The sequence below is a fragment of the Callorhinus ursinus genome, unplaced genomic scaffold (genome assembly GCF_003265705.2).
Source record: "Callorhinus ursinus isolate GAN/ISIS: 27379988/994484 unplaced genomic scaffold, GSC_fseal_2.0 scaffold22, whole genome shotgun sequence".
Classification (NCBI taxonomy): domain Eukaryota; kingdom Metazoa; phylum Chordata; class Mammalia; order Carnivora; family Otariidae; genus Callorhinus; species Callorhinus ursinus.
In genome coordinates, this window is record NW_027397084.1 from 16,630,126 (window position 1) to 16,657,658 (window position 27,533).

Here is a 27,533-nt window from a genome sequence, read left to right on the forward strand (position 1 = left end):
ACTTCACCCATGAATCCAGGTATAAAAACACATCTCGAGGTTCTTAGATTTTCCCGACAAAATATTGTTACTTGGGGATATTCCTGTTCTTGTGCCATCAGCCACCACATTGCTTTTTTTCTGCTTTCTCCCCACAAATGCTGATATCACAAGGCTCTTGTAACTTTCATTGCTTTATCTCTACCCACTTTCATTTTGGGGTTTGTGGAGGATAACTGTCACTTAGTTTTGGTATAGATGCTGATTTATTTGTGAGTATTTTGTTTTTTTTAGCTTATTTGTACTGTTTTTATTTATTTTCTCTCTACATATATTATTTACGTTATATTTGCCATATATCTTTTGTCAAAGCTTCCAGTCATATATTTTTATTGTACTTTTTAAAGTATCGGGGCATGTTTGCTTGCATATGGGTATGTATGTGCAACATTAAACTAGTAATGCTTACTGGCAACTTGTTTTCTTAAAGATATTAGTAAATAACTTGCTTAAACAAATTAATGTTCAACTGAGGGTTGCTAGAAGGGAGGTGGGTGGGGGAATGATGGATGATTATGTATGGTATTAAGGAGGGCACTTGTGATGAGCACTGGGTATTATACATAAGTGATGAACCCCAAAATGTGCTTCTGAACTAATATTACACTATATGTTATCTGGAATTTAAAAACTCGAAACAAAAAAAAAATTAAAAAGTAAAAATAAATAAAATAAATAAATGTTCAACCTTAACTAATCAATTTGGCAGAATGTGAAAATTTGCTTGTCAACACATGGGATAATTCACAAGACCCTCCGCTTTAGGGTAATAACACATGTCTTCAAGATAACCAAGATTAAGAAGTCATAATTTTAATTTTTCTCTTGTATCTTGAAGCTACTTGCTCCAACCTACAACTAGAATTCTGTTAAATTATTTGGACAAACAATAAAAATGGTAACATTTTATGCACAGGTGGATTTTGGGAAATTATATCCTTAAACTAAAGAGTTAACAATCCTCCAAAAAGTCAGCCATGGTCAACAATTACAGTAAAATTCCACTAAGTATGGGATGCCTTATATTTTAGAAATTTTATATAATAATTATCCAAATCATATTTTTGATAGCACATAATTTAATAATGTTAAAAATGTAAAAAAAATCATAACTAAGTTTTAGTTAACAAGTAAAATAAAATATTTGGGATAGCAATAAAACTTTTTGTCAACTTTAATATGACCAATTGACATTTATTACTTCACATTTGGGGAAGAGGAGTTTTTGTTTTGTTTTTTGTCTGTTTTTTAATGTGGATGATGGATAGCACTGAAGAAAACCTTCAAATAATTTACAAAACATGCCTGATTTATCTAACATCCTTCCTATGAAACTGTTTCACAAAATGTATCAACATTTTCCGAGTAAACTACACATCATCTACTACAATGTCTAAAAAATTTATGAATATCTAACATGAGGAAACATAGCTAGTTTTAGAAATTAATTTGTAACTCCCATGCAATAGGCCATGAACGACAACATTCTCCAGATTAATTATCTAAGTATGTCTATCCTCTATAACATAAAATAGCTGGGTGGTTCATCTGCATTCAGTACTACTAATGCAGCACAAAGGAGAAGAAGGTCAGAAATCTAAGCAGCAAAGATAAAACAGGAGTATGGCACATTAACAGACTTGTGGATTTTCATAATAAATCACTCTCTAAGATTTCCCCTAGTAAAGCAATTATATGAGATATGATGTGAAACTCATGGATTATAACATTTATATTTATGGATAGTTATAATTATAGATAAAATTCCATTAATATTATATATAGATTTTGCACATTTATTTATTTTAAAGTGAAAATGCATATGCAGATATAAAATTCTTTACTAAAAAATAAAATTCTTTGAGTGAGAGAAAAAGAGATATTATCTTTTGAAATAAGCCCTCCATCTTCCCTTAGAGGAGAAGACTCCTTAGAGTCCCAACAAAAAGATACACATTGAACTTAATGACTAGAGTTTAATTTTACAGTAGAGAAGAAAAGAAGAGAAAGCAGAATTTTTTTGGAACAGCCACAAGAGATTCACCACTAAACTGTCAGAGCTGAGAAATGGGAAATCTGTTTTAACATCAGATGCGAGGGAGGAGATGAAGACTTTTAATATCACCACTCCAGTGTTCCAGCAATAATACAGGGATCTTGCAGCATCTGTTCAGTCTGATGTAATTCTTTGGTGAGTATTCCCTTAGAACAATATAATTTTCTAAAGTATCAACCCTAGAGTGTGCAATTCTTCAGAGAAGGTTAAATTTTCCTCTCAGTTATAGAGATTTGAAAATGCCACTGATAATTACATGGAAATATTAGACACTTCATGAATCAATTTGGTAGAACTATTTAAATTGATGCAGATGGTTTCATTTATCTAACAAATCTCATCTCTGACTAGGGAATCAGAATCTCCAGTTTGCATCTGAACTCTGGTATCCTAATTTAGGGCACTGCTGAAAAAAAAAATTCTCCCAAACCTTAATTTAGAAATGATTATTTGCAGAATGAAAAATGAATAACTAATAAAATAATAGTCTTTCATGGAAATAATAGATGTTACGAAAATCAAGTAAACCATACCAAAAATCAGAGAGTAAATATATAAACAACACTTTCGGAGTACATCTTTCTTTCTAAAAAATATATAGTCCTGTGATAAATATATTAATGAAAAAGATTATAGAAATTTCCTAGGGGTGGCTGGGTGGCTCAGTCGTTAAGCGTCTGCCTTCGCTCAGGTCATGATCTCAGGGTCCTGGGATCGAGCCCTGCATCGGGCTTCCTGCTCAGCCAGGAGACTGCTTCTCCCTCTCCCACTGCCCCTGCTTGTGTTCCCTCTCTAGCTGTCTCTCTCTGTCAAATAAATAAATAAAATCTTTAAAAAGAAAAGAAGAAAAAAAAGAAATGTCCCAGTGCTTTAACTTTCAATGAAATATTCCCAGATTCTCTATTGTGAAACCATATCTCCATACAAAGACGTATATGAATCTTCAGAGCAACCTTGTTCATAATAGTCTATCTAAATTATCATAAAATAAATGGATAAACAAGTTTTGGTATAGTCACACAATGGAAAATTTCTCAGTGATGTAAAAGAACAAACTACTGATACATGCAACAACATGGATAATCCTCAAAAGCATTATCTTAAGTGAAACAACTCAGGAGCAAGCCTATATGTTGTATAAATCAATTTATAAAATTCTAGGAAAAAGTAAAGGATGGTAAAAGAGAGCAGACCAGTGGTCTCCCGGGACCAGGGTGTGAAGCAAGGCCCAAAGGAAATTTCTGGTGTGACAAACATACTCTTTATCTTGATGGTAATGACACAAACATGACTATATATACATTTGTACACTTAAAAGTGATAGATTTCCACGTATGTAAATTATATCCTAATAAAAGCAAGGCAAAAAAATATGATCCAGGCCTGGTGATTTAAAAAACAAAACAAAACAAAAACAATGGTTAAAGGAAAAATATGTGCACTAAAATGACATTTTTGGCTTATAATCTTAACAAGAGTTCATAGCAATGTGGAAGAAGGTATTACACGTGCAGCTAAATATACTGTGATCAATTTTCTCACCTATAAAACTATAGAGGGATGAAGGAGTGAGAAAAACTCTTTCCTCCTAAAAAGGAAACTCTGGGCTCTTAAGACAGGAAGATTTCCCAAAAGAGCCCATGGTGGTTCTACTCTTCCCCTGAGGATGGGACGAGACTTGCAAAGTGATTACCTCACTTCCCTGCATGAGTTATCACCAAACGCAGACAGCTGTTAAACCCCAACATAAAGGCTGCTAACTCAGGCACTCTGAGCACAGGGTGCTTCCTTGCCCTTTTTCATCCACCCAGGGTATGCACTGCATGTACATAAACAGTACAGAGGATAGATGAAAACATTTTCACAAATCAATTATATCTAAACTACTCAGTTTATAGAGGCTAGCTGGTGATGAAGAATCATGGTCAACTCAATTTTTTATATCCTGTAGGTAATTTTATGTTATTTAAAGTAATTTGGATCGGTTTTCTTTATATTTCTTAATATTTAAGAAATATTAAGAGAAAACTTAGTAAACTCTCTTTCTTTCCATGTTATGGTTCTTGAAATTAATCTGCTAGTTAAGCAAGATATTGTCATGAAACTGGTCCTCATTTTTATGTTTTCTTTTTTACCTCTAATAATTAAGTATTTCCTAGTAATTTCCCAGGAACCTCAAGCAAATTACTGACTCTTGGGCAACAATATATTTTGGTTATAAAAATTAATGAATTAAACTAGCATCTTTACTTTCTCTGCCAAATCTAAGATTGTACAAGCCAATATATATGTGCGTGTGTACATACATGATATAGAAGCACATATGCTATACCTCCAATCAGTTCAGTGAAAATTAAGGCAATCCCACAGTCACCCTCATAATATTAAGGATTACTCAAGTTTAATTATTATGTTCCAGCAAATTATTATGCCAAAGATATAGAGTTGCCAACAAAACATAGTTTTGTCTTATCTGGGGACTTCCAGAATGATGCTGTGCTCCCCACTGCGGATACATGTACTTTTGAACCATGAGCCTTAGGAAAGTTGAGGGGTCAGCCTGGGACTTGTATTTTGCTCATCCTCTTCTAGAGAGACTTTTCAGTTGTAAAAGTTTCCTCATTTAGTCACTAATGAGATAGTAAATGTTGTTTATATAGGCCTTCAAAAAAAATCTATATTATGAAATCTTCCTTAAGACAAATGATAATCAGGGTGCCTGGGTGGCCCAGTTGATTAAGCATCTGTCTTTGGCTCAGGTCATGATCCCAGAGTGTTGGGATTGAGTCCCACAATCTAGCCTCTATAAAACTGAGTAGTTTAGATATAATTGATTTGTGAGTCTGCTTCTCTTCCCCCCTGCCCCCCACCAGCTCATGAGCTCTCTCTCTCAGATAAATAAAATAAAATCTTTAAAAAAAAACAAATGATGGCTAATTGAACATAATTATAAAAAAAGAAAAGAAAAAATGAAAAAAAGACAAATAATAATCGAAATAAAAATTTCTACATGCTTTAAGATTGTTATTGTTATTATTATTTTAAAAATGTGGATATCACTTTTAACCTAAAATAGTATAGAATTGAGATCCTAAAAATATTAACTCAGCACAAGGTAGATTATGTTCAGCCGATGATCTTACTATTTTATTCTTTATTGTTTATGCTCCTGGTTTGGTAGTAGTGACTGTTGACTTGGTTTGAGTTTAGTAAATATGATATTGGTGGTGCTGCTGAGGAAATAAATATCTCTCACACCTTTTAGTAACGTTCAGGGAAATAGAAATGAGAGCTATTTGGCATTTGAACCCTGGAAAATTTTTTGATTTTAAATTATTTTAGCTTTAAAATTTTTTTAAGGTAGACAGGTGAAAGGAAGAAAATTAAGAACGACTGGGAAAAACATTCCCTAAAAGTGCCAAATAATTGAAATAAAAAATTTTGTCAAAACATACAAAAAAGAGAAAACAGCCTACTGTTGAGAAAGAGGAAGCAGCAAATACAGGGCATAATAAGCTTAAAAATGTGAACATGAAAGCTTGTGGAGACATTGCAAATTCTCTAAATGAATCGCTACATTTTGCTGGCTCCCCACCCGCCTGTTTTTTTAACCCCACAGTGATGCTAGAATTGTAGATGTTAGCAATTATATACCTATATGTTAGGTATGCCTTTTCTGGGGTAAACCACATGCAGAATACTGGCATACATTCACAGTTTATCTCAAAACCCTGACCTCAAAAAGCAAAAAAAAATTTAAATGTTACTATTACCAAAATTAAAACAAATGTGGTTTGCACAAAAAAATATACAAAACAAAAAATATCTTTGCAGATAGTCAGAAAAACACAGATGGAAGTGTTTTCTGTATTGACATTTGGTAAGCTTACTCCTGTAATTAGGCTCAGTGCTGGTGACAAATATTATCAGACAATTAGGGGCGCAGTTCACAAAGAATGCCTTGTGAATGGCATCCCTGGAAGTATACAAAACTTTGTCCCAGCTGCTAAAAGTCAAATGGTGCAACTGATTGTGTTTATAGCAAAATATATAAAATTTCATTTGTGTCTTGGGTTTTTCATTTTTCTCCGTCTTTTTGATTTTACTTTTGGTGAACCAGTATACACAGAAAGCAAAAGTGAACTCAGTAATATTATCCATTAGACTAAGGAGTTTGACTACTTTGTCTTTCTTTGGGCTCTGTGTAGCATCATGAACGATAACCAGAAAACAGAGCTCTTTACTTTTTATCAAGGGATGTCAAAAGCTCAAACAAATTTTCAAGTATTCATGACAACACTACTCAACTAAGAATGACTCAGATATTTATGACTGAGAAAACTAGAGTACTATTCAACTTTTGAATGAATTGTGAAATTAAAAAAAAACAATAAAGAGAAAACAATACAAAGTCAAAAACATCACTGCAACTAATGAAATTCAGAATCTGAATTAGTGCTGATAGTGCACTTGAGTAAAGTGCAGAATTTTTCTCTTTAACATTCCCACTCTGGGCCCATTATCCTCTTAACTGTATCTCCAAATTCCGCAAGCTGTGCTAGAACACATAGTCCAAGTTTCTCTTCAGAGAACATGGCTTAAAACAAACATTTAACATCATCTTTCTAAAAATGTGTAAGTAATACCCTTTTTATCAAAGGCTTTTCTAGGAGTTTAAATATTATTTTTTTAAAAAATTTTTAGATAACCCTTCTTACTTGGTTTGAGATTAAAATTATCCATAAAACTAAAAATGTATTATTTTTTACAATGAGCAAAATCAAGTTATTAAGAATTTTTCTTTCTATTATCCAATTCTCCTTTTAGGGCAATGATATATTCATATGGGTGTATTGGATCCATGTATTTATTTGACCTATTCTATTGACCCAAAATATTCATTGTCTATTCATACGGGCCTATTACTTTGCTTTGGTTATTCATGAGTCTACTGGAATTTGCAATGTATGGGCAAAACAAAGATTGGGTCCAATTGAAAAAAGCAAAGCAAATATTAATACTTAAAAATATATATTGAGAGAGGCCAACTAAGCATATATGTAGCACTAAATAATATAAAATACATTAATAATATGTAAATGTGTATCAGTAAATTGAATCACCTTAGGATTCTACTTAGAAATTCTTCCCTAACATAGGAAACTGGTAAAGAAAGAAAGAATGTCAATGGGTCCATAATGGATTGCAGGTAATCTTGATGGGGTATATTTTAGAACTTGATCCTTTATCTAAATTCCAACATCTATAAGAAATGTAAGAAAAGACTGATGAAGCAACAAGCTCAGTTAATGTTCTCAGAAGAAAAATGCCATACGGTCCTTTCCTTGGCTAAGACAAACCTTCAACCATCTGACTTGGTCAAAAAGAAAGACTAAGAAAGAAAACTGTCCCAATCTTGGTTTAGGGCAATACTTGCCATATGGTGCAATTCCCTCCCCTTCTGGGATCTCTCTAACATCCCTGATAAAATGCTGGAGTACTCGCTTTGTCAGAGTGTAATAAAATTAGGAAGCCTTACAGAGAAATTAGAATTACCTACCCAATTAACCTTGAGTCTCATGTTATTAAAGCAGACGTTTGAAGGTACAAAGGCCTAGACCAGCCTTATGACTAGCCTGATACTTTTTAAGTTAAACGTTCTGGAAATCTTTGAATTGTCTTTCTTGGAAGCCTTTTCCTTTACTGGCAACTTTGAGATAGAACTTTGGCATATACTTCAAAATTAGGTGCAAGTATGTAACAAAAAAATCAAAACACCAAATACACAAACCTCCACAAAACCCCAGAATTTTTCAGGCTTTAGTAATTGCCATCAGAGGGCAGTAGAAACACAAGAAGAGAACACATCCAGTATTCGGAAAATGGCTCACAATGTTGAGAATCTCTGCATTTTACAAATAAAATTGTAGGAATGTGTTCCAGTCGTCTAATGTTAGATAAATAACCATGCCAAACTGAGTTGCTTAAAATAACAAACATGTTGTTATTATGATTATGTCCATGGATTCTGTAGGTGAGGCATTTAGACAGTGCACAGTGAGGATAATTTGTTTTGCTCCCAGAGTCTGGGGTTGCAGATAGTAGGACTCAAACAGCCTGTGATCACTCAAACGGCTAGAGGCTGATATCATTTGGCAAATTCTTTACTTGCAGTTGTAATGCCTAGCCTGGGATGACTCAAAGGCGGGGCTCCACTGGGATTTCCCACTGGTACGTATACAAGACCTCCCTCTCCATATAACTCCGGCTTCCTCACAGGGGGAGGTAGGGGGCAGCCTTAAGATTGTCAGAGTCCTTGCAAGGCAGTTTAGAGCTCCAAAAAGAGATAGTATTCTTGTAAATGAGGCAGAAGCTACACTGTGTCTTCCCACCTACCCTCAGAAATCCTGAGGTGACAACTCCACTGCAGTCTTTCTCTTACTAGCGAGTCACTAAAACTATCCAGATTCAGGAGGAAGAGCATTAGACCCTACTCATCTTTCTCTAAAAGAAATGTCAAAGAATTTGCAGCCATCTTTAAAACTACCACAGAATGTGGAATTTAAAATATTTCTAAGACATCCTCAGGCCCTTTCGATACTGGAGATATCTCATTTGAATTTGGGTTGCAATATTTTGAGGTGGACAGTACATCTCAGGACAAAAAGGGATAGAATTTCTCAGTGGCAGAAAAGAAATACACTATTACAATTCTGGTTTATAAAATGTAAAATGTCTAGAAATGTCTCTGTGTTCATACATTCTATTTTTAATAGCTTAATAAATAAAAATTTCCTGCAATGTGGTGTGAGAGATCTTGATTCTGTGATTCCCACATTTCACTTCTTACAGGAAACAAGGGTGCGGGTCAAATAATGACTGACGAGTGGCAATGAAGGAAAAGCTATTATACTAGTAACTTTAAAAGTTATACATATTTTTTGTATAGTATCCTTGGTTTATGGCCAAGACATTAGGTCCTTGGAAGTTTTCAAACAGCAGGCTTTAATTACAAAAATTAAAATAAATTTGTCTAATTGTAAATAAAATCAGACTAGAGGAAAGTAATGATTTAAAGTAATACGTAACTTTGATTCACAACATACAAAACATTGTCACCTCATGCTCTATCATTGAAGCTTATGAAGAACTGAGCCTGGACAGGTTTACGGTACTTTTTTCTTTTTCATTCTTTGTCATCCACTATAGTGAATGACAAACTGTACATAAAAGGGTTGAAGTTGTTAATGTAAGAAATTATTTCGCACTAGTATCATGATATATATCACTCTTCAACTCAAACCTGACTATTTTTGTTGTTTGGTCACTTGGAGTTCAAATATATCATAGGATGAGATACCCTTGTGTTGGTTCACCATTGAAACTAGTTTCCTTGCGTTCTCACAAAACACTTATTTGCAGTGCATTGTTCCCCTACCCTTCAGGTGGGACCGTTCAGTCTGTTACTCTAATTTCTCAATGTTCAGATCCAAGAAACAGAAGAATGCAGTGAATAAATCAAATTTATTCCCACCTATCTGTAATTTCTCATCTACTCTTTGTCCTTCACAAACTCAAGTGATACTTGAGCAAAGAATAAAGTGTATTCAGGGGCGCCTAGGTGGTTCAGTCGGTTAAGCGTCTGCCTTCAGCTCAGGTCATGATCCTAGGGTCCTGGGATTGAGCCCCGCATTGGGCTCCCTGCTCAGCAAGGAGCCTGCTTCTCCCTCTCCCTCTGTCTGTTGCTCCCCCTGCTTGTGCTCTCTCTCTCTGTCCAATAAATAAATAAAATCTTAAAAAAAAAAGAAGAATGCTTATTCCTCTATCTCTGTTTGGAAGTAACGATGGACTAAGCATTCTCTCCTGCAGAGCAAAACAGAGAAGAAACATTGCTGATCTATGGTGCAGTGTATTAGGGGCACAGCTAAAATTAAAATCAGAGCGTCTGGGCTCTTGGTTTTATGGGATTACAAATTGCTTTGTTGTTGGGGATATTAAAAAGTTGGAACAGGAGTCTACCTAACCGATCCCAGCCTGACTGACAAGCAGGATTTGAGAGACTAACGGTGCTGTTTGATGTGAGGCATAGCCCAGAAGCCAAATGAGAGAAGGATGATTGGTGTGGGGTTCACACCCAACAGGCAGCAGCAGCACTTTGAAGGTTTTCAGTTGATTGTATTGTTGATGAAAATCAAATTGCCATGAAATCAGAAAGGATTTACTAAGTAGCCATCACCAAATACAGAAGATATATTATAAAATAGAAACTGCACATGATATTAGCACATCAAAGAGAGAAAGGCTTGCCTAGAGAATTATCACACATTTTCAAATAAAACTCCACCAAACAGCACTTTACTTTTAACATAAAATCACCAGCATGTTTTAAGACTGCATTCCATAATTTCAACCAAGCTTATTAATAGAAATGCCAGAACACCTTTCATTACAACATAATTTATTTGCAACATGTCTATTTGTGATTTCCATTTAAGGACAATGGAGGTAGGCAAGAAATTTGCTTTGAGGCCTGTTACCTCACTCTTATCTGGGTGTGTTCAGCTTTTGTCTGATCTTCTCTAACCTCTCAAACCTTTTTTCTCGAAGATAATATGTTTGTCCCTCACTCTTTTCAAAGATAAGCCTGCAGACCACTGCTTCCTCTGTTCTCCCTCACCCATCTCTGCCATCAGCATCACTAAAAATAGCAACACTCTATCTGAAGCTACAGTAAGTTACCCCTGAAGATTGCTCAGAAGCAACTGCTAGGGGAAAAAAAAAAAAAAAGGAGAAGAAGAAGCAGCAACTGCTAGAGAAGCCGGCAGCTGCGTGGTTATTTAGAACTGGCTAGCCATATGGTGTATGAGGGATTCAGACTTCAAAGAAATTTCTGAACTGCCAGTTAATTTCCTGAGATATTTTGAAATATTGCAGACATACTGTATATATTACTTTCTAATTTTCTGTAAGAATATCTTTATCATCACCATTTAAAAGTTAGCTTCTGTTTAAGCATTCCTGGATAGTTCTTGGTAAAATGTGAGTTCACATATTCAGTGATCTGACCAGTATGGGAATAAAATATTGAATATAAGGTAGAATTTTGCTACTGGTATTACTTTGGATATTACCACATCTCATTTTGTTTTGGTTTTTGTTTTCCCTCTCTGCTCACAGAGTTATTGGCTAGGTGTAGCTAAAAGAAAGGGAATGTTTCCCCCAAGCCCACCAAAACCAAAATAAAACAAATAAAAACATTGAACTTGTTAGAATCTTACTACACCAAACCACTAGAACTATTTTCTATATCATGCAATTTTATAATGATCCTATAACAAATCTTAAAACTTTGTGCTTTTCGAAGGATGAAGTAGTCTTCTTACATTTGTAAAAATAAAATTAAATGAGAATGTCACTCTTTCCACCTTCTAATTCAATGATGGATACTTTCTTAACTTTTTTTTTAAAGAAAGTGTTAAACAGATCAGGATGTTTAATTAAATTAAAAGTTTTGTGAGGGCTTGACTCCTGTCTAATACTTATTTTCTACATAACATAATATGTAATCTACAGTTGAGCACATAGCGGATCTGTAAGAAATGTTTTTGCATAGTTATTTCATCCTGATTTAGTTAGCTATCCAAATATCTCCTTTCTATCATGAAACAAAGATCAAGTTTAAGACATACATTGTGTAGCATCTTAATAGCAGAGCCAACACAGAAAAACAATCTGTATTATTTTAATGCATAAGAATTATTAAAATGTGTTTATTCACTTATTTATTGTCTGTCTCTCCCATTGGATTGTAAACTCTAGGAGGAGAAAAATTTTTGTCATATCCATTACCATGGACTAGAATTACAGATGACACACAGTGTGACACAGCAATAAATACTTCTGCAATTAATGCATGAATATATTCTTGTGTGGCTGTTTAAATACATACACATGTATATACTTCCACTGAAGAATCAGATAAGTTTTATTTATTTGTTAGAAGAACAAAATCACATATAAAATCTTCCTTCCTGACCAGATAATGTTGCAGAGAGGTAAAATAGCAGCACAGTGATCAATATTTTACCAAGGATTTATTTTTATTTTAATCAAGTGTTTCCTAAGGTAAATTTTTGCATATCCGTGTCTGTGGTTTTATTTCAGCTGTGTGCCCACCACCCTTGGCAGTTAAGGTCTTATTCAGAGTCTATAAAACATAGTTTATAGTGCAATACATTATTATTATATGTTTTCATCTTCTTTCATTTTGTAAAGGAACAATAAAAATGTTTGAAGGATGGACAAACCTGATTGATTACCCAAAAACTAATCAATGAGACACTGGATTTTAAGTAACAGCTAATATCAGTAAATTAAACCTAATGGAAACTTAATAGAACTAAATTTACTTCCAACTAGATTTGCAAATACTTATGCTGGTTCCTAACATGCTCACAGGGAAAAAGAAATCTAATGTAAAGCTCTGTGGACAGGAAAAAAAAAAATCCAAGTATATGGGAATAAACAATAAACACCCATTTGCTTTGAAAAGTATGGCGTGCCTATACAAATGCTCTGATATGTGAAGCTGACTACTTTATTTCTCTGGCTGGTAGGAGTGTACAGTTTAATGAGAGAAACAGAAAATTTCAACAAAATATGTTAAGTGATGAGAGGATTTAGCCTATCAAAGGAGTTTCAGAAAAGCCCCATTGGGGAGATGATGCCTGATCTAAATCTTAAAAAGGTGTGAAGATTAAAAAAAAAAAAAAAACCAGTATGAAGTGTACAGTGTAAGACATGAGATATCTGTTTGGTGACATTTCCTACTATAATTTTCTTCAAGATTTCACATTAATAGTTAAAAGAGAGAACACCTAAACAATTTTCCTAAGTAATTCCCATAGTCAGAAATAACAGTTTGAACATTTTATTTTCCATGGTAATAATTCAAATCAGAAAAGCATGGCCTGGTCAAATAATAAGTACCTTAATACATCCACCCTTTCTCAATGAATTACAAAAGATCCTTTATGAATAAATCTCTATAAATGGTTGTTATTTTTCCAAAACAATGAATTTTAACACAGAGAAAATTGCTATCACTTTATAAAATGGGAAAATGATGTAGTTCAGATGTGAAATAAATCATTTCAAACATCAAAGTTCATATATTTCTTAGCTTATTTGTTCTTTCGGGGTCAGGTGAATTGTTTAACATGACAGAAACATTTCAGAAAATAAGTGGAATTCTCTAAGATTTGCAGATAAGTATTTGAAATTGCTTGGGGTGAGAGGATCAGAGTGAAATGGAGCATAGAGATAAAAAGAGAGAATGATACAATGGATGTGATTAGATGACACAGCTGAAGAGAGAAAAGGGATCCAGACAGGGAATTAAAGAAAATGAGCATAGACATATAGAAACATCTTACGGAGGACACAGAAAAAGTAAGGAGATTTCGCAACAACCTACACAAAGGACCAAAAAGAATAAAGATGTGGAATCACATGCTCTGGTGGGGGGGGCGGGGGGGAGAAGGGTAATTGATTTTTATGAAAATAGAGGAATTGACTGAGAGTGCAACAAGGTGGTCCAGAAGGTGAAGATCGTAGGAAACAATGGAAGAACAGTGCAGATGTGCTTGTAAATTTGGCCCTGGGTGTAAGTTTGGCCCTGTATGTGTTAAAAATCAAATTCAAAGTTCAGTACCTTTGCTTTATCTCTCATTGATCCTTTGCCCAGGATAGACATTTTAGCACCTGTTTCTTCCTGTAGTCTCTTCAAGGAATTTCCTCTTGGTCCAAGCAATTTCCCCACAAAATTGAACTAGGAAACAAAATCAAGAGAATTCTGTTTTAAAGTGGAAAAAATAATAATTTGCACCAAAAATAAATGATGGGTTATGGGCTTTTCAAACTTTACCATGCAGAAGAGAGTTACGCCATTCACACACACAGACACACACACGAAACCATTTCAGACCTTTAATCTAGGATCCATTTTAAAAAGGAGGCCTTTTCTAAAGGATTGCCAAAATCAATAATATGTTGACTATGTCATTTATAGTACTTACATAATCAAATAAATAGATCACTTATAAGAAAGAAATTAGGGAGAACTATGGTTTACAAAATTTCTAAAGGCTTTTTCTCTCCAGATTATTGAAAAAAAATTATTTTAGACTATGCACCTTCAAAATTGCAAAGGTTAATATTTTAAATAGATTTTTAAGATTTTATTTATTTATCTTTGAAAGACAGAGTGAGCGAGAGAAAGAGAGAGAGAGAGCATGAGCAGGGGGAGGGAGAGGGAGAAGCAGACTCCCCTGCTGAGCAGGGAGCCTGACGTGGGGCTGGATCCCAGCACCCCAGGATCATGACCTGAGCCACAGTAGATGCTTAACCAACTGAGCCACCCAGGTGCCCCTTAAATAGATTTTTAAAATAAAATTTAATGTTCATTTTTGTTAAGTATTATCTGTGCCTATAACATTCTATTCCAAATTTCACGATTAGGCATAAACAATTCAATTATTCTTCAATCTTACATTCTCTATGTTAAAGAGCTGTTCTAAGGATCAGCAAATAAAAGATGTGATCACATATACAGAAAACTTTAAAACACTACTGATACCACGTATATACAAAACAGTTTCTCTAAATGGGAAATTAAGGGAGGTTTTTCAGTTTGTTTATTCATCCTGAAACATGGTTAAAAACAGGTGAAATAAGAGCAGTTATGAGAGTATATTGTCAGCTACTGAATGGCACATTACCACACCGAATGACTTGGATAATCGTTCACTGATTAATTTAAAAAATACAAGGGGCTGGGGCACCTGGGTGGCTCAGTTGGTTAAGTGACTGCCTTCGGCTCAGGTCATGATCCTGGAGTCCAGGGATCGAGTCCCACATCGGGCTCCCTGCTCAGCAGGGAGTCTGCCTCTCCCTCTGACCCTCTTCCCTCTCATGCTCTCTATCTCTCATTCTCTCTCTCAAATAAATAAATAAAATCTTTAAAAAAAATACAAGGGCCTTAGAATGCACCAAAAGCTGTGTTGGGTAAGTGAAAAACAAAGATAAATAAAATTAAGTTACTGCTTTCTAAATCAGAGGTTTTCTATAAATATTTTTAAATCTATAGTCCTGTAGTAATAATACACCATATTGAATGGTTAAAGACAAATTGCTTTTCCCCTAAATCTAGGATAAATTCAAGGATGTCTGCTCTCACCACATTTATTTAATATTGTACTGAAGTGTGGACTGCTGTACCTATAGGCAAATAGATAAATGGAACAGTATAACGTTCAGAAAGACTATACACTTAGAAGGTAAATTGATTTTCAACAAAAGTGCATCAGCAATATTTGATGCAATTTGAAATTGCAAAACTTTTTTGGAAATAAAGCTAGAACAATTGGACATTCATATGCAACAAACAAACAAAAACCCATAACAAAACAAACACTAAGAAACGTTTTCTGTCCTACCTCACATTTAGGCAAACTTTATTTTGAGATCTATCATAGATCTGAACATAAAAACTAAAATGGTAAGAATGCTAGTTAGAAAGCATACAAGAATGCCCTTGCAAATTTAAACTGGGGAAGCCTGATTAATAGTAAGCAAACAGCACTCACTCAAACTTTGGCTGATCCAAAAACCATTAAGAAATTAAATAGATAATTTCTTAGGAATTATCTGGGAGAATATACTCCCCGTGCATACATCCAAAAAATGATTAGTATCTTAAATAGAACACTGTATGTTAACTAACTGGAATTAAAATAAAAACTTTAAAAATGATTAGTATCTAGATCTATAAAAAACTCTTATCAAGTCAATAATTAAACACACACATATCAGAATTACTAAAACAAACAAAAAAAAAGACCAAATGTTGATGAGGATCTGGAAGTAGGAGACAGCCACTATTAGCAGTTTAAAATGATACAACTGTCTTGGAAAGATTGACAGTTATTTATAAAGTTAAACATAGAGTTCCACTATGACCCAGAAATTCTATGTAGGTATTTAACCTAGGGATATAAAAGCATATGTTTACAAAATGACTTGTACAAGAATATCCTTACTCACAATCACCACTAACTAGAAATAAGCCAATGCCCTCCAAGGGGAAAAAAATCAATAAGTTTACACATAAATAGAATTAGTCACTGATTAACATAACAGCATGGATGTATCTCACAATTATGTTGAGTGAAAGAAGCCAGATACAAAAAGTGTATCATGTTAGATTCCACCGTTAAAAAATTCTAGAGGCCAAAATAATATATGGTGTTAGAATTCCTAAGAGTGGTTGCCTGTGGAAACTAGAAGGCCAGGTTTGGACTGGCTGGAAAGTGGCATGAAGGAAACATCTGGGGTGGTGGAATTGTTCTCTATTTTGCTGAAAGTATAGGTAGATTTTTGTCAGAACTCATCAAGTCATACACTAAAACCTGTACATTTCACAGTATGTAAATAGGACTTCAATTAAAAATGGAGGGGAAATTAGAAGGTTGAAAACATACAGATATTTTAAAAATAATATCATAATGAAATGTCCTACAAAGAAATATTAACAATCCCAGGTAGTTGCACAATGGAATATCACTAGACCTTTAGAAAATATTTCATGATTTCAATCTAGGCAGATGTTGGAGGAGTCACAGACAAGATGTGACTGCCGATTGATCCCACCACCTGGATTTCGGCAACCAGAGGCTCTTTACCCCCTCACTTGTCCTTGGAATTTATGTGCTACCCACTGATCCCACAATAGGAGCCACTTCAAGGACACAGTGTTGAGAAACAGTGATGTATTATGGAGACCATCTGGACTATACACATGACTGAACCTTATTAAGGTCTTTATATAAACTCTTAAGATTCTGGTGGGCAGGTGCTGAGATCTACTCATTTTGCAGTCACCCAAGACAGCCTCATCTATAAGTTCCCTTGCTTATTAAACTTTTCAAATACCAATCTGGAGTGGCCTGCCTCTTTCTTCAGTCTGTTCTTGCCCTCCGTGTATGGGGGCTAGGTTTGAAATTCACCCAGGAAATTCCTGAGATTGTGAGCTAATAGCAGACTATCCAAGAAAGAAATGGAGAAATATCTCTTTACTCAGTTAGCAGGCTAATATCCTTAATAGTAAAAGCAATTCAGAAAAGGGAATTTATAGAACAAATCCACTCATGAAACAAAACCCACTTAACAAAACAGTAGCATAACCAAGGCCTGTTGTATATACAAAAAACACATAATGATTGAGTTGTGTTTATCACAGATACATGGGTAGTTTAAGATTTATAACCCCTAATTATTATTCACATATTGGCAATGGAGAAAAAGAGGTTAACATTTTATTTGGACAAAAAAAAAAAAGGCTAACATTTTATTTAATAAGATAAATAATTTTATAAAATTCAATTTCAATCATTATAAAACTCACATCATCTGAAGGATGAAAGAAACTTCCTTAACCCAATAGAAGCTTTCTATTAAAACCCGTAAGAATTGTTTATTTAATAGTAAAATAATACCAAAAACAAGGTAAAGATGCACATTCTCGTTTTATTCAACATTGAAGATTTAAGCCATTGAATAAGATAGATGTTATAAATGTCAGAAAGTAAGAAACAAAATACCATTCAAGGTTTATATGATTTATATACATAAAAAGCTCAAAGTAATTTCAGAAAAATCATTAGAAGCAGTAAAAGAGCTTAGCAAGGTGTTTTATACAAAATCAATATAAAAAATCAATTGTATTTCTGTACATCAGCAACATATAATTAGTAATTTTAAAAAGGGAGAGATACCATTTATGGCATCAGTAAAAAATAAATAAGATTTTCTAAGAATAAATTTAATTGTGTATAATCAAAACCTTTACAGAGAATATAGAAAAAAGATTAATAAAGCTGTCAAATGGATATAAATGGATTGAGAGACAGATTACGTTCATGGACAGGGAGTCTCAATTTCTAGTATTTTCAATTATATCTATAGGTTCTATACAGTTCTAATTAAAATCTAATTAAAATAGGATTTGGATCAACTTACCAATTGGTTGTACGATTTGTATGAAAAGGTCAAAGTCCAAAAATAGCCAAAACATTCAGAAGCAGAAGAACAAGTTAAGGATTATGCCTATCACATACAAAGAGTCATTATAAAGAGTCACTATCATTAATTATGATAGTGTGATTCTGTATAGTCCTGGAACACAGTAAGAAAATAGAGCAATGGAATCCAGAATCCAGAAACAGACTCTTATTTATGCTTAAATGATATATGACACAGGGGGCAGTATAGATCACGAAGGCAGAATAATGGCCCCCTAAAGATGTCCATGCCCCAATACCCAGGATCTGTAAATACGTTCTCCTACAAAAGGGACTTTGCAACTATGACAAAATTAGGAATCTTGAGATGAAGAGATTATCCTGGATTATCCAAGTGTGCCCAATGTCCTTATAAATTAAAGAAGAAAGCAACAGAGTCAGAGGGAGTGATGCAAGTGTTGGCTTTGAAGATGGAAGGGAGCTGTGAGCCAAAGAATAAGGGTAGCTTCTACAAGCTGTAGGAGTCAAGGAACAGATTCTCCCTTAAAGCCTCCAGAAAGAATGCAGCTTTATGGACACCTTAATTTTAACCCATGAGAACCATTTTAGACTTCTGACCTTCATAACTGTAAAATAACAAATCTGTTTTGTTTTAAGCCGCTAAGTTTGTGTTAACTATTACAGAAATAATAGGAATCTAATATACTAAAGAAAGAAGGGACTATCTAATACAGAGCATGATTGGCTATCCATAGTAAGAATAATGAAATTGCTTCCTACACCATAACAAAAAATAAATAAATATAGATGGATTATAGATTTAGGAGTGAAAGGCAAAATTTTAGAATTTCTAACAGAAAAATATAGGGGAAATAATGCCTAAGAGTTCTAAAACAAGACATAAAAATATGCTAACTGTAAAATAAGTTTGATTAAAAGTAAAAATATCTTCTTATTAAAATACACCACAAAGAAGAGGAAAACATGTCACAAATTTGAAAACTATTTACAGTACATGTTACCAAGAAAGTATTAGGTTACAAAAACAAGTATAAAGCGGTAAGGAAAAGACAGCGTAATAGATAAAAGATAAAATCGTGAATGTTATTGAAGAAAGAATTGCAAAAGAAAAATGTATGAAAATTTAAACCTCATAGAATTTAAACAAAGTTAAGATGACAATGATATAGCATTTTATACACACTGTGATGGTAGAAATGAAGAAGTCAGAAACTAAACATGGGTCAGAATGTGGAGCCACAAAGACTCATATATCCTGCTTATAAGAATGTAAAAGATACAACCATTTCGGCATTGTTTTACAGATCTGTAAATGTATTTAACCTATGTCTCAGCAATTCCATTCCTAGGTATATTCTGTAGAGAAGTCTTAGCACATGTACAAGAATATTAAAAGTCTCAAAGCTTGTAAGAGCAAAAATAATTGGGGAAAAGCCATCAAATCAAGAATGGTATGCTGCCAACTTAACCCCATACCAACACTTTATGTCTATGTTTCCTAGATCCCCTTCCACGTATGCTTCCTTTTGTGGATTTTGTCAATAACAGGAAGTTGCATGAGATGCAGAAGATGAACATGAATTGGAGTCCATTATTCTTGGCAAATCATGGTGTTCAGCATGGCTGTTTTACTGATCTCTACATGAGCTCCCACGATATGGATACAGGAGTCCCACAGATCTCTCCAAGCTTCCGGTTCTAAGTTCTGGCAAACTTCAGGGTCAACTCTTCACTGCCCATGGGTGGCAATTTTCCTACAGTCCCATCATTCATCTCTTCCAGCATCATGCTAGTTCTAAATTATAGATTGTAATATTATATAGAGAGTAGATCCTATTTTCCTCCCAGAACCGTGACATTGGTACAAACAATTTAGTAAACTGTGACATATTGATAGTGGAATATTTACAGCAGTGAACATAAATTGCCTGTAACTACATGAAATTTCATTATTAAATCCTAGAAATAAAATTTTGAGCTAAAAATTCAAGCTCTAGATATATGACAGTATTTTTATAAAACCCAATAAGCAAAATTAATAATGTTTTATTTATGAATAAATGCTTAAGTAATCTAGTCCTCAAATAACAGGTATAATAATAAAGACAAAATTCAAGGCCTTGGTAACCTCTGTGAATGGATAGTAGAGAATGTGATCAAAGGAAAACATACAGGTGATGTCAAGTAATAGATAATATTATAGACTTTAACTTAGGGGTTGATGAGTATCCGTTTTATTTTGTTTTATGCTCTACATGAAAATTACACATATTCTTTGAATGCATTAAATGTTAAATAACTTAAAAAATCAAATAGATCAATTCCAGTTAAGTAAATTATGACTGAACTTCTTTAATACTCTGTTACAGAACCTTCTTGCCCCTTACTGGTAGTAGTAAAACATCAAAAAGAAAAATACCAAAGCACTCAAAGTGATGTCTCCATTGGGAATGCTTATGACTGAAAGGAAGAGATAGCATTTCACACAATCCTGGCTGAGGATAGGTTATTGACAAAATACATACATGGGCCATACTCTTGAGAAGTTTCTGTTCCTTGCCTTGGCTATTGTGACACATTTCCCAAAAATTCTATTTCAATACCATGGCTTCATTTCTAACCAATGACCAATTTGAAACCAATTGTCTGAAACTGTAAAGGAGACATCCTTTTAAATTCATTCACAAACTCTACTTTTTGAAATAGAACACAATCATAAAACAGAATGAAGGTGCTGTATAATCAGAGATTTAACTTAAACTGATGGAAAGTATCTTTTATGAGTAACATTAATTATATAACATTATTTTAAGCATGCAGTCCTTTTAATATGTTTTTAAAATTTGTAAATAGACAATCTACCATTCGCTTTTGCAAACAAGTATTTATCATACTTTAAGTTTGCTCATATTATTTTATTACTTCCATAATACCTGCAGTTTTTGGAGCCAACTGTGGAGAATGGCTCAGAAAACTTTTTTCCCCAATTATTATCTGGATAAGTAAAATGTCCCAACATCAGTGAACAAGTAGAGCGTAATGCTTAAGAGCGTGGTTCTGAAGCCAGATTACACGGGTTTATAATTGACTAGCTACGAAAATTTGGCTGAATTACTTAACTGTCCCTTAGCTTCATTTTTCTTATCTGTAAATGGGGAGAATAAAGATAGTAATACATGCACGTATATGTCAAATTCATTTATGCTAAGTCACTGAACAGTTGTTTTGCAATGACTTTTATATTCAAAAAGCCTTTTGAGCAATTTTAATCAGATTTTTAATTCTTTTCTAAAAGGAAATATTTAAATCACGTCAAGTACTATTAACCAAAGGAACACATTTCAATGGATTTGTAAAGCTACAAAATATAATTTGTGGCAAAGCAAGTGCTTTTCACAAAACTGGGGACATTTTAAGAAAAATATTTCAGGGATTTTTTTAAAGAATTTATTTATTTATTTGAGAGAGATAGAGACAGAGATAGTGAGAGAGAGAGAGAGAGAGCACAAGCGGGGAGGAGAGGGAGAAGCAGGCTCCCTGGGTGAGGCTGCATCCCAGGACCCCCTGGGATCATGACCTGAGCCAAAGGCAGACACCTAACCTACTGAGCCATCCAGGCTCCCCTAGGGACATTTTTAACATAGTAAACCCAAGAACAGTTTAAAATTAGGTGAAAATAAACTTCAATAATATTGGGTATATGTATTTCAAAGTTTACCAATTCATCCTCTAAGTATAGGATACCCCAGAATCCACAGTCTCCTTTTTATATCCTTTCTTCTCGATTAATGTATGTCTTCACGATTAATAACATTTCATCAATACTTGTATGAAATAAACCTTTTTTTATACATGTGGCATTTTTCTAATGAAATGTTTGTAAACTAATTCCAGCAGCTCTGTTTCTTAAATAGAATGGCAATTCACCTAGCCTCAGGTCTCTTTTTGTGGGCACTAAGATTACATCTGCTTTGTGATGAAAGGGCAGGGTCGATCACTAGGGCCACTTGTGAAGAATCTCTGAGCTACTAGTCTCTGCTGCTGGCCTCACCTATTCTTCTTCTTTCATATGCCACAACTGGGTCTGAACTCCGTCATTTCCTGATCCTCAAATTACTCTTGACCTCACATTTCTTTATATTTATATTTGAACACCATTTTCATCTCCAGCCTATTCCTGATTTGAGTATGAATCCCCTTCTTAATCAGTAGGAATTGACAGAGCTCCTTGCTGTTCTGTGTTTGGGAATTCAATATTAAGTCATCCTTTAGTATTCTACTCTTGTGTTTGTCGCTATTAAAACAAAGTTAAACAAATCTGCGCAGATTGCACAAAGAGAGACCACAGTTGCAGATCAAAAAATATTCTTCCTGTATAAATAGCCAGGAAAAAACAACACTTCAGGTACTCATCTCAGCAATCATCAAAGGACGTTGGTGAGCAAGGGAACAGAGCTTTATTCAACCACAAAAATATCAAGCTATGTCTGTAGAATTAAATAATACCATTTGGAATTTACAGAGAACTCTATCAAAGAAGACCACTTTCAATTTAACAAAATAGACAATGATAAGTATTCAAGAAAATGATGGTGGGGAGAGAGTGTTTTAGAATTCACTATAATATCAATATGTTGTCATAAACTAAATGCCATTCAAAAACATATTTATATAAAATCAAGGATGGAATCAATTCAGTTCTTTATTAAACACATTGGTTTAGCACCCAGAACTTGTGAAATGTAGGAGGATACAAAGCGAACCAGATATAAATACTTCTTTCAGGAAACTTATACTGGGAAAAGGGAATGTATCTTAACTGTTAAAATTTTTAAAAGAAGCTGGTAAATGCCATAACAGAAGTACTGCAAGTGCTGCAAGAATTCAAAGGAAGAAGAATTTGTTTCCCCATATTGGGAAAGTTAGAAAGTTTGATGTTTTTGCTGAATCTTGAACAGGGAGGCAGAAGCTGGGCATGGGAAAAAGGCAGGGACATAAGAAAGCTCAAAAAAGAAGATTGGGAAAGATGTAGTGGAGTGGGGAGAAACTAAAGATGGAGGAGCCCATTGGAAGTTGGTGTAACCTTGATAAATGATAATGGAGCATAAAATGGTGATCACTGAAAATAGAAGAGAGGAAGTGAAAGAGAGACTGGGTAGTACCCGCAATAAGACCTGGCAATTTATTCAACTGGGGGAATACGAAGGAAGGGGAGTGAATTAGTAATCAAAATATAGTCTACATCCAGAGGATTGAAAACATATTGTATCATTAATAAAACTGTGGAAGACAGGAGCAAAAGTTGTAGAAGGAAATTTGTGGTATATTCTATTTCGGATGCCCTCCAAATGGAGAAATCTAGTAGCCACATAGGGATAGACACTGAAAGAGAAATATGAAAATACAGGTCTAGCAATTCTCTACATAGAAGTGCTACTTAAAGTCAAAAAATTACTAAGGGAGAGGGATAAAGAAAAAAAAAAAAAAGCCCAGGAGAGAAGTCTGAGGAGCATTTACATTTAGAAGAGAAAATAAGGAAGGGGGCAAAGGACTAGCTTCTGGAGGAGTACAAGAAGATGAGGAAAACAAAAGAAAGCTAGATATTTAAAAATAAATTACTTAATCCCCAAATACATATCAAGTGACAATTATGTACCAAGAATCATACTAGGAGAAGTTTAGGATTCCACGGAAATGTGAAGCTGGAGTCATTAGAAAACTCTTCCTGGGACCTACCATTGAAACAGAGATGGGATGTATGGAGAGCTTGGGGCAGGGGCAGAAGATGAGAGAGTTCTAATGGAGACTCTCCAGGCAGAAGGAATAATGTATGAAAAAACCCCAAGAACATGACAAGTTTTGATAAATTGCAAGAAATTCCCTTTGGAGGTGTAAGACATGTGGCTGGAAGGGAGACAGACATAGAGAAAATATTCAGGTACTTATGACCCTGTTGAGAATTTTGATCTGAGGTAAAAGCCATGTTAAGCATTTGAAGCATCTAACCTGGCAAAGGGTGGAGGATGGGGGAAGTGAACTATGGCATGACCAACTTTTACTCTCAAGGCATCTTGCTGACTGAAATGTGAGGAACGTAAGGAGTAAGTCAAGAGATGGAGAAATGAGGAAGCAATAATTTTAGCAGAGGCTGCAGATGGAGGTAGACTAGACTGAGAAAAACAATGGTTTTCCAATGAATGGTTATTCACTGGATTTGGCAATTAGGAACAATTTTGATTCTGTGCTAACATACCAATCATTACAGTAGATTTCATCTCAGAATTTACTCAACATTTCAAAATACAACAGTAAATGTCAACACATACATGAATTAAAAGAGTTTAAATAAAAAGGCCTACCAAAAATATAAGCAGCAATTACTCTTGCTTGCCATGAGATCCCAAATTCCCACTGGGGACTGCACTCTTTAGAGGGAAGTATTTGAATTTGAAGGAAGCAAACATAGTTGGAGAAGAATCCGTTTATACCAAGTATAAAAATGTCAGTCCTTTGAAAATGTGGTGATTTGGTATACCTTGCGCTTAATCAATATTAGTCTCTGAAGTTTCCAAATAACATGATCTAGGTTAAAAAGTCACCCAACATTTTACCATTTTACAGGATAGTCCGTGTTTTATAGACAGCAAAAAAACTTGAGAATATGCTGATAAAAATGATTGGGTGTGAATTTTAGTAACATAAATAATTTAACAATTTTAAATTTTAATAATTTTATTTTTTTAAAGATTTTATTTATTTATTTGAGAGAAAGAGAGAATAAGAGATAGAGAGCATGAGAGGGAAGAGGGTCAGAGGGAGAAGCAGACTCTCTGCTGAGCAGGGAGCCCGATGTGGGACTCGATCCCGGGACTCCAGGATCATGACCTGAGCCGAAGGCAGTCGCTTAACCAACTGAGCCACCCAGGCACCCAAAATTTTAATAATTTTAATAATGTAAATAATTTAATAATTTTAAACACATACACAATTCATGTCCCATTTGTTCTGCTATAAATAATTCTTTACTATTAATGTTTCAGCATTTATGTGTGTAAATCATATTCTGCTTTCACAGACAACTGAAGAGACTTTGGTCGTGTTTTACATGTTTTTCATCCTGTGTGGAACATCCTTAAATGTTTTCTGAGCCATGTCTTTGCCGTATTTATACAACTCTAGGGGCACCTTCTCCAAGCTAAACTTATTTTTATTTGGAAAGATACATTTAAATCACCATCATTAAGTGAAACGTATCATTAACAAACAGCCCTAATCTGAATTATAACCACAGTTCAAACCCAAACACTAACTTGTTCAGCATGTACAACTGTCTGAATAAAAGTTTCTAGAGTACTATACGATGAGATTATCATACAGTCATTTGTAGAGGGAGATGATTGTTTAGTCAGTACAGTGACACATAGGAACATACCTTTTTTTTATCAGCATCTTGGCACTTTTAGTACTTAAAAGATATTTCTTTGGCTTTTCAAATAATCACTAAAATATCACTTTAAGTCAGCTATATTCTTATACTTTAGAATTTTAAAAATTTTTAAATAAACCACAATGGTCCTATCGTATAGAATTCTGAATTTCTAAAGTAAATCTCTTATTTAAATGTCATATAAGTCTCTTGTAAGCTGTGTTTACATGTCTACATTACAGATGTTTGTTTTTTACAGGACTTGTTCCTCTCTATACCATGTCATGAAATCAATATATGAGCTTATGCTTGATAAGGACATAATCATTCAAGAAGTGCTTATGCAGTATTTGCTATGTGCCAGGCACTCTCCTAGACACTGGGGATAGAGAAGCACATGAAACAAAGTTCTTTGACCCTAGTGAGTGTACATTCTAAATATACATTTAGGGGCACCTGGCTGGCTCAGTTGGTAGATTGTGCGAATCTTGACCTCAGGGTTGTAAGTCCAAGCCCCACATTGGGTGTGGAGATTACTTAAAAATAAAATCTTTAAAAACAAACAAACATACATTTATTTCCAACTTAAAATAGCTACTTGCTTTTCTGTTTCCTAGATGCTATCTAGTTTTTTCAAGGCTCCGGCTGCTCAAAAATCAACTATTGTATTGTTTAGTATTTTCTTGTATATAATATGGAGAGTCCTAATCATTCTGGAAGGATATGTCTTAATTCCCTAAGGGTAGATATTAATTCAGTAGTAGAGTAAGAAGAAAGTTAATTTGATTAATTCATTTAAATAGCATTAATTTGATCAACATTGGTTAAAAGATTGGGTACTGTGAGCAAATCCTCACCCGACTATAGGTAGTATTCCTACCTGCTTTTCTGAAATCCTCAACTGTGAAACGGATATGGATCTGTTAGAAAAGAAAACAGGAAATCCAAATTTCAAGTCCTTCTTCATACCCGTTTAGTGGTATTAGGAAATATAAAAGGTACTGTATATTTGAAAGGAAACTTCTATACCAGAAGCAGAAACAAAATATATTACTCAATGATTCTTCTGCTTGGACTTGATTCTTTTAAGCCTATGGACTCTGTCCAAGCTAATGACTTTTTTTAAAAAGATTTTTTTATTTATTTCTTTGAGAGAGAGAAGCAGACTCACCATTGACTGAGAGGAGAGTCCGATGAAGGGCTCCATCCCAGGACCCTGAGATCATGACCTGAGCCAAAGGCAGCCACTTAACTGACTGAGCCACCCAGGCACCCCCAAGCTAAAGACTATCTTAAGAGTCATGCTGATAACTAAGGAGGGCATGAGTTGTGATGAGCACTGGGTGTTATATGCAACTAATGAATCGTTGAACACTACAAAAAACTAATGATGTACTATATGTTAGCTAATTGAACATAATAATAAAAAGTAAAAAAAAAAAACGGAAAAAAAAGAGTGCTGCTGATAAATTTAAAATTGCCATGGTTGCCCAGTCCTCATTATATGACATGCCTCCTTCAGAAATGTCAGCTATTGATTTGAATATTTTGAACATATTTATTAAGATATAATTCACACACCACAAAATTCATCCAATAAAGTGTACAATTCATTTTTTAGTATACTCACAGTATATTTTTTAGTATATTCTTATTTAATATATTCATAGTATAGTCACAGGGATGTGTAACCATTGTCAAAATTCAATCTTAGAATGTTGGAGTCCTCCTTTAAAGAAACCCCACATCCGTTAGAGTTACTCCCTATTACATCCCTAAACCTAGATAACCATAAATCTACCTCTGTCTCTACAGATTTGCCTGGTCTGCACATTTCATATAAATGGCGTCATACAATACATGGTCTTTAGTGACTGACTCTTTTCACTTAGTATAATGTCTTTAAGGTTCA

At 34.3% G+C, this 27,533-nt stretch overlaps 1 protein-coding gene across 3 annotated transcripts in view; it reads right to left on the reverse strand.

The window, feature by feature from the left end:
- KHDRBS2 (KH RNA binding domain containing, signal transduction associated 2) overlaps positions 1 to 27,533 on the reverse strand; it is a 573,339-nt gene that overhangs the window by 357,997 nt on the left and 187,809 nt on the right. For all 3 annotated transcript variants that reach the window (XR_012381941.1, XM_025890538.2, XM_073905157.1), the window contains exon 3: positions 13,809 to 13,925. Coding sequence is in view for 2 of the 3 variants with exons in the window: in XM_025890538.2 (XP_025746323.1) it covers positions 13,809 to 13,925 (117 nt within the window). In the remaining variant the exon portion in view is untranslated. The remainder of the gene's footprint in view (positions 1 to 13,808; positions 13,926 to 27,533) is intronic.